Source organism: Harpia harpyja, chromosome 6 (genome assembly GCF_026419915.1).
Source record: "Harpia harpyja isolate bHarHar1 chromosome 6, bHarHar1 primary haplotype, whole genome shotgun sequence".
Taxonomy (NCBI): Eukaryota; Metazoa; Chordata; class Aves; order Accipitriformes; family Accipitridae; genus Harpia; species Harpia harpyja.
The window spans coordinates 4014248-4026409 of NC_068945.1; the positions used below are offsets into that span (position 1 = coordinate 4014248).

Below are 12162 nucleotides of genomic sequence, written 5' to 3' on the forward strand. Positions count from 1 at the left end.
GAGAGTTACTTCATTTACTAACCTGTATCTGCAAAGAAAAGGGTTCAGCTATAGAGTGAGAAAGAATATGTTCTTCATGTTGAATTCTGTAGAGTGTGGGCTTTCCTCCCTCCTTTCCCACTTACACAGACTTCAGATTTTGTGGGGTTTTTGTACTGGTGACTTCATCTGCCATCATTAATCAGTGAGCTGTCTCAGCCCAGCAAGCTAATTTAGAGTCCTGCTTGTGCATTTGATCAGCAAATGCAAACCATGTGTAATGTCAGCAGGTCAGGGGAGGTGATGGAACATGGGATTTTCACCTCAGTTCCAGAAAGGGCCATAGTTGCTTCCAGGAAGCTGAGCTTGGCACTGGGTGTGGGGAATTGAAAAGATTTATTTCCCTGTATGGGAGCTTAGAGCTTGATCATTCTAATCAAGCATTTTCCAATCAATATGTTTCTTATGGGCTTTCCAAAGGCTGCATTAGAAAACCAATTTTATTTATTTTATGACCCTGAAGCCCTAAGGGATTCAGGTGTGTCAACTTCCCAGGGTCTCTGTACAGCCAGTGAGAAGGGCTGGGTCGCAGGGCACCACGCTAGCAAAGTCAGTGTGGCAGAAACCCGGCCCAGTGCTTCACTGGGTTTGTTTCTATAGATGTCTGCACGCACAGAGGCCCCAAAGCAGACACGGTGCACGGAGCATTACCCGCACTTGTGCTCTGCCTCTAATACCCTGTTCAACAGGACAGCGGGAGACATGAGCCTGTGCCTTTTATTTCAGATTACTACTGAAAAAGCTGTTTTGCCCTCTGTTCCCAGCAATGTAGGAAGCTTCCCAAAGCCTTGTCATTTTGATTACTGGTAGTTTCAGACCTTTTTAAAGGACACGCAAGCCTCACTGGGGTCTCTCTTCCTGCCCATCACATGACTCCTCTGTTCCCTAGCCAATGGTTTTTTTCCTTAACAAGACCTGTAAAGGTCCATTTTCCTCTGCTGCCATCCATTTCTCTTGTACCATTTTGTACTTACCTCCCAAATAATTGTCTCTGAGGATTAGCCAGGATTAACCTTTTCCTCCTTTTCTACCTTTGCTTATGTCTGGGCCTTGAAACTGCAGAGCCAGCTCTCTACTATAGGATGAGGCAATCCCTGCAGGCCAGCGGCAATGAACGGCCACTGCTTCTCCACTACCTGGCTCAAGTGGCACCTGCTGGAAAGACCAAGTGGTTGCGCACATCACCACACACCAGACCTCTGTCCCCTACTTGTAACAGCAAGTGCACGGACCGCTAGCGATACAGGGTTTATCCTGTGGTAGGGCTGCATCTTCCACACGTGTGCCAACCCAAGAGCAGTCCCAGAAGGCACTTATTTAGGCTGTCCATCTGCATGGGGTTAGCTAAGTACGCCACAGCTCTCTGTCACCCATTCCCCTCCCGATAGAAAGGCTTCCTGAGAAAGCAAGGTCCTTAATCTTCCTGCCTTTACCTTCCGAAGCAGAGGTAGTCCTGAAGAGCTGCTGAGCGCCCTGTGGGTGGGAGCCTGCCAGCGCTGGTAGCTATGGGGAAGGCATTTGTGGTAAGAGATTGGTGCAGCAGCTCCAGCAGAGATAGCGTAAAATTCCTGCCTCAGGACCACCTCAGCGCCCAGCTTGGGCTTTAATTTGAAACCCCTTCAGCGTGATCGGCACACTGCTGTTGAGCTCAGCGCTGCAGCCCTTCTCGGGGAGCAGCATGTCGTGGTTTGTGCTGTCAGGTTCAAGCATGATACCAGAACAGGGCCCCTGGTCTGCAGCAACAATCAATGCCTCTGAACAGGGAACCAGAGAGCAGCAGAGACAGCACCGCGGGAGTATTGAACCATAGTCATTTGAAGCAGCTGTGCAGCATTTTGTACTTTCGAAGCATTTCGGATGTTAACTGGCCAAGCGCCATGACACCTCTTTGCATTTTGGTAGTCTGGCTTTCCAAACAAAGAAGTGAGACAGAAGGAGGGGACTTTTAAAAAGTTGCTCTGGCAGAGCCTGGGAGAATGATTTGAATCTAATCCTATGTTTTTCCTCCAGACCGTGTTGCCTTTATACAGAAATGAAGAGAAAAACACAACCTCATGCCCCCCTCCTGCTTGACATACACCATCATATTCAGAACCACATATTATGCTTTATGGGTAACATGGAAGAATTTTGTTAATTAGTAACAAAAAAGGGAGCTTCAGTTCCTAAAGAGCTAGTTGGTAGCAGACACTCAAGTCTTCTGAACTTCTCCAGCATTGTTTTCCCACTAAAGGCTCAAGTACTGTCCTATAGTCAGAGCTGGCCTGCCTGATGCTGCCAGTGATGATGCATCTGTCCCTGGGCGTTTGGAAACTAGCTGCTGATTTGCGTGCGCTGGGCCCTTTGCTGTTTGCCCAACTGCGCTAAGTAGTTTTCAGCGTGGGAGTGAGAACAATTCTGTCTGCCCTGCAGAAAGCAGGCATAAATGAGAGGTCTGTCTTTACCCCCTTCTCGCCTCATCATCCTGACTGCTAGGCAGCCAGGCGTAAGGATGGAGTGCCTGGCCAAAGTGGAACAAAAAGTTAGACGAAACTTACTGTGAATGCTGTTTCCGTCGTGCATGCTGTCGTGTGGCTGCGTCCTCATATCGAAACCAAAACGGAACAGCAGCTCTCGGTGGCACTGTACATCACACTTTGCATTGGATTTGTGTCTTCAGGTTGTTCCAAAATGAGTCAAGGTGAAAACAGCCTACGGTACATTATACTTCACATTTTAGATATATCTGTTACATACACTGTACATAGCAACTCATACTGTAAAACACATACCCTGTCTTCCAAAGCAAAGAAGGAGATGTTGAATACAGGTGCTTTGCAAGATTCAAGGTTGGATACATCTCTTCAAAAAACAAAGTTGTAACCCCACCAGAAGTTTGTGGTCAGATGTAAATATTGCTGGCTGTGTAGTTTTATGTGCAGGAGGTTATACTAGGTGAGCAGAGCACTCTGTTTTTCTAACCTCAAAGCATGACCATGCTTAAGTTTCCTGATGGGCTGACTGTCAAAAAGAGTGAACTTTTTAGAGACCATCAGCTTAAACTCCTCTTCAACAGACCAGTACATTCTGCTGCGTCTGTGTGTGTGCACATGTGTGTATGTGTGTAAGTAAGTGCCTGAACATACATAAACAATTTTACTTGAAGAAGAGATGTAAATTACCCCATCGGCCCCTCTTCATTGTACTTGGTTTTGCTGCGCAAGAATGGAAAGGAACAGAGAGTGGATTTCTTCGCAGTCCAGATGGTTATCAGCATGTGCCCTAGAGCATGAGAACTGAACACTCTCACCATTTATAAGGTAGCTAGTGTAACAGGTGTTAGAAGCAGGACTTCAGGTGAGGAATAAGCAACAGAAGGAGATAATCTATTAAGACACCAGTGCACCAGCCTGTGGCATTAGAAAGGTGAGCACGAATTTTGCTCCCTGTTTAATGCATATGAAACTGTCGGTTTATAAATGTGTCTATAAATTATTGTATTTTACTCTGCTGGAGGTGGTGCTTGGAAGCTGACAGAAGGCAGACTAGAGAATACGCTGGATCTTGCAGAGCCAGACTCTGGTGCAGTTTACATGGCTTTGTCTTTGCTTTCAGCTATTGAGTTCAAGAAATTTTTGTTGTTGTTTATTTTTACACTATGCAGATAGGGAGACCAAGGTTGGGAATGCTTGCCAGATTTCAGCCAGCAGAGCAATGGCAGAGATGAGAGCAGAGCCAGGTCCAACTCCTGGGTCAGAATTCACCCTCTGAAGTCCGTGGCCACTCTGACCACTGAGAGGGCAGACTGGGAGAAAGGCAGCATCCCCTGTGTTTGATCCACACCTACTGAAAGCAGCAAAGCCTTCCCACTGATTTCAACAGTCAGTTCAGCAGGCAAAACTCTGTCCTCATTTTGTAACATAGCACTCATTTTCCTCACTTTATTCTGCTTGGTAAATATCTTTGTTAGTTGAAGACAACGCTGTTAGCTTTCACAGAGAATAAAACCGGAGAGATAAAAAGAGCCCATTTTCCTCCACCGTGGGCATGACAATAAAAGAGAAGATGGAGAGGGGAAAAAAAGAAACAGCATCAAAAAAAGAAAAATTGTATAAGCAGGATTAGTTTTTCTTTCATGGAGAGTATAGGAAAGCATTTTCAGGACCTACTGATAGCTATGTATGGTGTGCTGTAAAATCCCTTCAGCTGCAAAGCCAACCCTCTCATGCCCTTGTTTTCACAAAACCAACTGCTTCTTTTTAAGAAAGGGCAAAGAAGGTGGGATACAAGTTCCGTAAATGCTGTACTGCACATGAAAGAATTATTTTTTGAACGACAGTTTCTGAACCACTTTCAGAAACACTGGTCTGCACCCCCAGAAAAGCCTCCTGCGACTGAACTGGTTCAGCCTCACAAAGCAAATGGGCATGCAGTGGAGGCAGGCAACTAAAGAGGGTTTTTTTGGAGAAACTAACTTCCCAGGAAAGCAGCAGGACAGGAAAGGAGGGAAATGAGAGAAGAGGCAATCCATCTAGGCAAAAGTAGTTAACTTATTTTATGGCACTTTGTATCTTCCAAACACAATGTGAGTATTTAATTATGGTATCACCCCGTGGGTGGAGAGATGTGGCATGTCCACCTGCTTATTTTAGTGATAGCCAAACTGAATTAGAAAGGCTGCTTGCTGATTCTCAGTAACTAGAAGCCAAGTGGTCCTAGGTCATACTACTCTGGGGCTTTCTCACAAGCTTCGGAGATGCTGCTGAAACCCAGCAGAGAACTGATCTGCAGTGTGAAGTGTTGGGTCCGTTTCAGAGTTGCCAGCACAGCACATGTGGCTTGTCCCAGTCTGTGCAGCTTATTTGGCTGTTCTGGGTCTAGCGCGGATCAATCTAAACCTCTCTTTAGATATGGTACTTCTGTATTAGTTGAACGGAAGGCAAAAATACACTGCCACCAGCACATGGGAAACATTGATCTATGTTTGTACAGGGAGTGATTTATTTATTACACGGTTATCTCTAAGGGAGCGTGCACCTCATGTGAAGTTATCATATAGCTCTGTCCATGTCAGTCTGATTTTCCCAGTGATGTTTTGTTTTGTTTCATGCCTCATCTTGTGAAGTGCATATTAGGAGTCCAGTTAGATTTCCACATGACAGTGCTCCTTTGGGCAATTTATTACTTGTATGGCATGGCAAAAGGGGAGGCAAAAGAAACCACACATGAGCATTTCAAGCACTCCTCAGATGGTCTTTTAAACCGTTTCATATGTTGTGGTCTGGCTGCATCACATCTGACTTCTTTCTCTTTTAGCTGCAGTCAATGTGCATGCTGCCCAGCAGTGGCCTGGGGTCTGGAGTGTTTTCTGCAGGAATAGCCCCATATTCAGCAAAAGACGAACCTCACTCTGGCATTTTAGATGGCAGTCACCATGTCTCTGAGCAGATCTACACCTCACCCCAGTCCCTTCAAAAAGAAAGGTCCTACAGAAAACTCTGACCCCAGTAATCAGACCCTAATTCAATAGGGGGAAGAGAATTTAAGTCCTTCATAAATAAATAAATGCTACTTCTTGTTTCTGTGTGGCACATAATACTGTGCTACAGGGGCAGTTGAAAGCCAATGGAAATTCTTGCTGCTGCCACACAGACGTCCCTTCCTTAGGTCAGCTCTGACCCTTTCTCAGGCTCGATCTCAATTCCTTTTCCGCCTGAGATTCAGTTCTGTATGCAGCTGTGGCTCTGGGACTTTCCAAAGCCACTGTCTGGGAATCTGGCATAGCAGCAGAATGCAGTTCACTGCATGTGACCTCTTGCTAAAACAGAAAAAAGGGTTGCCTATCTGTTAAAGAAGTAAAAACCGAAAAAAAACAGAGTGGTACAACTCTCCCAGGTTTCTTTAGTGCTTGGTAGAAGGAGGGTAATCAGACCTTGGAGAATGGTGTGCCAGGAAGGAAATTTCTTCCCATGCGTAGCATACAATCAGCCAGGTGCAATATGAGGAAGGGAGGTTCGTCTTCCTCTGAAGCATAAGGTATTAGCCCCTGCCAGAGGCTGTGTACCAGAGATCTGATCAGATACAGCAAATTTTATGTTCCTATGCACAGTGTGAAGCTTTCATTTCTACGCAACACATTGTAGCAAGTCAAAGAATGAGTCACCTCACAAGGGGGAAAAGGAAAGAAAGCTTTTATCTCCCAGTGGATTGGAGATAATCTCTCTACCTGCGTATAAACAGCTCTTCACCATGCCGCCTTTTCTCCAGGGGAAGGAAGCTGTTTTAAATTTGTCTGTAAAACAGATACTAAATTGTCACACCTCCCAAGCCTCTCTGCCTGGGCCCAATAAAGGTAGCAGGCAAAAGGTCTTTGACTTTCATGGTAACTTGATTGGGCCCCTGTGAGTAAACACAGTAGTCTAGGCTGTATATGCTGTACGAGCTGGCTGGGAGAAAGGGATTGCCAGATTCTCCTTGGAGGCCTGGAAAATCTGTGCCCAAACCAAACATACCTGCTATTTTACTGTAAAATGGCATACACCCTTATGTGGACAGAGTTACATTGGTAATGTTCTATCGCTATACAGAAAACACAAGCTAAAGCAGTGCTAAAGGTGCCACAGCCTCAGTGCTTATTTTCCTCTCCAGCGTGGGAATAACATCTGCTAGTGTAACGGCATCTGCAGGAGTGGTAGGCCAGTCTGAATACACCTTTCTCAACCATATCTGCACTGATAACCACTTACAGACACGCTGCTATGGAGGCTGTGTTAAGCAGCCCTTCTTTACAGACCCCAGCCACCTAGAGGGAAGTAAGGCCATAGGTCTTCTGCATCTGACTACTTTTCATTATTCTTGATCGGTGATCACTTTACAAGGGGCATGAAGAGAGACCACACCTCTCTTCTATGAAAGGATACGCACCGAAGATGGATGGGGCCAAGGACTTTGCCTCATGCCTGCTCTGCACCTCAGAAGGAGCAGCTGGAGGAAAATCCCATTTCCCAGTGGAAACCTGGAATGAAATAATGGCCTAGAAGCTTTTTTCAGTATGCTGAGGCAGTTCTTGTTTCTCAACATGTCACAGATAAACCAAGGTGCCTAAACTAATGAAGTATTTCACAGTCCAGTGCTTAGAGTAATTCTGCGTCAACATGACATTCCTCTACTACACCTTCCCTTGAGACTTTGCACATGATGGTGTGGGGAGAAAGGGGGATTCACTGATGTTTGCCTATATTCTCATGCCTTGTCTCAATTTGGTAACACAATCGTGGTCTCTTCCTGCCACAGGTTTGCAGCCGGTTTACTGGAGCAGGGATGATGTGGCACAGTGGCTCAAGTGGGCGGAGAAGGAGTTTTCCTTGAGGCCGATTGAGAGCAACACTTTTGAGATGAACGGCAAGGCTCTGCTGCTCCTGACCAAAGAGGACTTTCGATACAGGTCTCCTCATTCAGGTGAGGATTATTGAAAAGAGAGAGGAAGCTGCAATGAAATCTGGAGAGGGTCAGAGGAGAAAACGGTCACATTTGTTGGGGTGGAGTGGACAAGGGGAGGAGAGGGAACACAGAGGCATTTGTATGAGACAAGGACAAAAAGGACAAGGAGGGAATGAAATCCTGATGCACCTGAGTTGTGGGAAGATTTGAATGCGAATCCAGACCCAAACATCCAACCTGTTTCTAGTTAAAACTCCCTGCAGGACTCCAGAAAGCAAGCTTCTCTGGCAGCACTTTGTGACTTCCAGCTCTTCCCCGTAAAGGCTTATCTTTTCAGAGACCCAACTACAGCAGCAAGTTAATCAAGTGCTCCAGCCTCTTAAAGAAGCCCTTATTAGCATTTTGCCTCACAGTGGGCTTGGCTGATGTGTGGCTAAAAGTGACTGCAAAACTCCTCCCTGGGGGGACCTTTCGTCTATTTAACAGCCCCTGTGGGCTTTGCTTTACTTTACCATACTCTCTCACATGCTGGAGTCCAGCCCAAGGCACAGCACAGACAGGTGTGTGAATCAGTCTGCCTATTGCTCAAATTATGTCTTCATTTATTCACAAAGAAGATTTAGAAATGTGTATGTTGCCTGCCTGTATTTATATCCCCTGCGGTCTGTGCTCCAGTTTTACAGTCAGAGCAAGCCTCTGCCCTCCTTTGTCAGGGATGTTTAACTAAATATGAGTTGTGAGCTTTTCTTTTGTGACCATACAAGGTACTTCTGTTAAATAGAAAGGCTTGTAATTCAACCACCATAGGCGATCAAAGAGTTTGGACCAAGCGGTGACAGAATTGCTGTGAGGAGGCTTCCAGTGCAAGGCTCACTAGGTGCAGAACTACAGCTAGTGCTGCTTGGATCCAGCTGATAAACAAGCCGTGGCGCTAATTCTGCATCAAACTGCTTGGCAACTCCCTTGAATGCACCCCCACAACCATCCTCCTGCAGAATCTGCCTCACAAACTGTGGCTTATGTTTAGTGTATAGGAAGTTTTTTAAGCATGTGCTTCAAATCCAGAACTAATTTTGTATGGAAGGAGATGCCAAACATCAATGTCTATTGCCAGTGTAATACAGTAGTGAAAACTGATGCCTAGAAATGTCTTTCTTAAATTCTGGTACACCACTTTGAATCATTTTATTAAAAAATTAGCCCTGCATAAGGCAAAAGGAGTATTGAAAGTGGGGATGTGGGCAAGGACTGTAAGGGACACCTTTATGTATCTTGTCTGCAACTCCCCTTATCATCCCAATGCCTTGCTGTCTACAGGTTATGCCCCTGCTCTTCCCCTTGTGTGCTGTGAGGGCACTTGAAATGAGTAGGATTAAAATGTTTGTAGGCTGGAAATAGAGCATTCCCAGAGAAGAGCCTCTGGCTTGCAAATCCTCACTCTGTGCAGAAGGTTAAGCTCTTATTTGCCTAAATTTGGAATGCAATAACCAAACTAAAGGCCTCCTCCCTCGCTTTTTCTCTCCTCCTTCTCTCCAGGTATTCCCCACTGATAATAAACCTTTTAGAGGATATCTGAGTCAGTCCCTAAAAATTTAGATGACTGTAGGTAGAGGGACATTACCCAGAAACATTTCCCAGAAATTAACTATACATGAAATTTAAGAACTGTGAAATAATGTTTGCCATAGAGGCATTAAGTTTTTCAAGAGTGTAGCTACATAAAAGCTGTATCCTTTCCCCTCATGGTTAAACCAGAAGAACCACATCCACTCCCCCCAGTGGTCCTAGCAATAAAGTGGGCTCACAGCCCCACAGCTATTCTCCTATTTAGAGCTGGCCAGGGAAGGGAGGCAGCGGAGGAGGGAGAGAGTGAAATACGCTTTTCATCTTCTTAGTAGCATTACTGCATCCGGGTGGTGCAGAAGCGTAACTCTTTTGTTAGGTGAAAAAAAGACAGCCAGCTTTATGGACATGTTCACTAGTCTGTCAGGCCAAGTCAAGAGAGGTACAAATTTGCTACCTTATGCTTGGAGTGTTACAGCACTAGTTATGATTATGCCACTATTGCATTCAAAGATGCAAATTATGTGGTAAAATCACTTTTTAGCCTTTCATGTACTGAACATGGAAAAGGTAACTGGATTCTCAAGGCTTTGTTTTTAATTAGATTTTCAGGTATTGCAATCACCTTTTAAAAATGCCCTAAAGTCACTGCTGAGACAGTAAAAACAGCCCAGATGCTAAAAATAAAGGAAGCTGAACTATGGAAAGCAGGATGGCTTTAACTGTTTCATGCTAAGACACTAAACTTGCCCACTAATAGAGCATTGGCAGTTTATAGAGGCAAGGGACAAATGGTGCACAGTTTATAATCTCATAGAAACAACTACTAAAAAAACCCCACACACCTGAGAAAGCTCTCCCAGAAAACCCAAGGTGTCCTAAGTGAAACTTTACTAAGTTCCTTTTCAGATAATATGTTATTGCTGCAACCTGTTCCTCTGTAATATGAGCAGTGACAAACAGAAGAGAGCAAGCAGAATTAAAAGTCAAAAGACTTCCTACCCTGTGTTGTACATTTTCACTTTGAAATGTGCAACATTATATCAGATAAAATGTGTAAGTACCTAGGTGTTTCATGTAGGTGTTGTTGGAGGAAGGGCATCAGTACAAGATGTAATACATAAAAAGACACAAAATAAGCAGTTAGTCCATTGGTCTCCTAGATATTGTGGTGATAAGTTCCACTGAGGGAATGGTGGGGGGAGTGAGGAACAGCCTGCCTGCACCCCAAAAAGAAACAAGCATCTGGATCAATTCACACAAGAACATGTCAGCTTGGTGCAGTTCAATTCGCTGCAGACATTTCTGTGGAAGAGTGATACAATAGTAACTAACAGACTGTACTCACCTATACAGAGCACCCAAGTCCACTGCATTTTGTTCCTTGGTCTGCATCATATCTGTGGTCTAATATTCCCTGTTGCAGTGAGCTCCATACAGATTCTAGTAGCTAGAAAAAACTAGCTTTGTGATCCCATTTGGGCTTTTCAGGAGTCCAACCCATGACACCAAGAGTGACATACGGAAGCTCCTAAGGTACCTATAGCACTCAAGTGTCTCCAGGAGTTGTCACCACAGCAAGGGTGTTCAGGATAGTTAAATCTCTCAATTCTTTTTGAGTCTTTGAGTCTCTCCCAAAGTAACTTCTCAAAGTGAGAGTTCTTCCTCCTGTGGATTCCCTAGAATGGAGTGTCTTAGTAGGACACTGCCTCTGGCCTTGAGACACCAGTGTTGCATGCAGAGGCTTTACGGCATCATCTGTCTCCTCCCCCCATAAAGCCTAAGTTGTTCAGTAGTTAAAGAAGAGCACCATCTTTGCTGCCAGCAACTCACTGCATAAATCATAGGCTCTACATTTAAAAATTCTGTGTCCTAAGGTGTCTATCTAAAACACTGAGACTGTGATGAGAGAAGGTGGGACACTGAACTAACTACTGCTTGTAAAAGTTTGGAGCTCTTGGATGGGCAGTCATGTAGCCTGAAAAAAATTCTGTATTGGGGTAATAAAAGCCACATCTTGTCATTCTCCCATATTTCCACAGTCACACACAGAGGCGTGATATGCAGTTTTTCTTTTTCTTTTTTTCCGTTCAGGGAAGAACCTTGGAAAACAGTGAAATGTAGGATTTCACTGCAAGCATTTTTGGGTCAGAAAATAGCACCCAGGAGCCATGAGTTCATGCATCAGATGGCTAAATGTGTCTTCTAAGCAGTATGTGGGTTTTCATTTCCTTTTTCCTGCTGTTTGTCTTTCAGGTGATGTTTTGTATGAACTTCTTCAGCATATCCTGAAGCAAAGGAAAGCTCGTATGCTCTTCACACCTTTCTTCCACCCTGGGAACTCTATCCATGCTCAGCCAGAGGTCATATTGCACCAGAATCATGATGAAGGTAACTCTGTCTTATTCTTATGGGAGCTGCCATTATAGAGGCGAGTAGGGTAAGGCTGTAAGGAATTATGTCATTTTCTTGCTCCAAAGTTACTTAAATAAAGCTACTCTCCTCCCTTTGTCTCCACAGCTTTAGATCAATCAACTGGTCTAGGGAGTCAACTGTCCATTCTCCATTTATCTTCTATTATTTTGTGCTGTTTCTAAAGCCTGCTTAAAAGCTATGCCAGTTGCAGATTAAAAAAATACCAGAAAGTTTTATTGACCCCATTGATGCATTTTTCCTCACTCCCAATTAGGTAGACAAAGGTGATTCGTGGGCTTTTAGTATCCTGGTGATGCAACTAGATGCAATTGTTTGCAGAGCAAGGGAGAAGGCAGCCTCAGAGAGGAACATGTTAACTCAAAGTCACTTCAACTGACAATCTGTTATCGCATCATGCCAGAGTTCCTAGCACTAAGCCCATCTTGTTGCTCAGCTTTTGAGCTGATTGAGCAATTCATGTTGAGAGTTTTTTTCTGCAGATTTTCTCTCTTTTTTACTTTCAGAATTACTTGCTTAGGTTATTAGTTAGCCTTCTAGTAGTGTCCACATATACCATGCCTGTCAGAGGTGGTAAAGAAAGAGTAGATATGTTTGTGGAATTGCAGATTTGGGCTTCTTCTACTCATTATTAGTACAGATCAAAATGTAAGTGTGCTTCCTTCAATGGAAAATTGAGGGTTTATTTTCTTTAAAAATACACACACT

General features: G+C 44.4%; 1 protein-coding gene and 1 long non-coding RNA gene across 6 annotated transcripts in view; both read left to right on the top strand.

Annotated features, from left to right (window-relative positions):
• The window catches only part of ETV6 (ETS variant transcription factor 6), a 142059-nt gene that overhangs the window by 98074 nt on the left and 31823 nt on the right, over window positions 1–12162 (top strand). For all 5 annotated transcript variants that reach the window (XM_052788934.1, XM_052788935.1, XM_052788937.1 and 2 more), the window contains 2 exons: window positions 7312–7476; window positions 11278–11412. In XM_052788934.1, coding sequence (XP_052644894.1) covers window positions 7312–7476; window positions 11278–11412 — 300 coding nt within the window. The remainder of the gene's footprint in view (window positions 1–7311; window positions 7477–11277; window positions 11413–12162) is intronic.
• On the top strand, window positions 6158–7311 carry LOC128142689 (uncharacterized). Its single transcript, XR_008235480.1, has 2 exons — window positions 6158–7025; window positions 7059–7311. It is a non-coding gene; the product is annotated as an uncharacterized LOC128142689 (long non-coding RNA).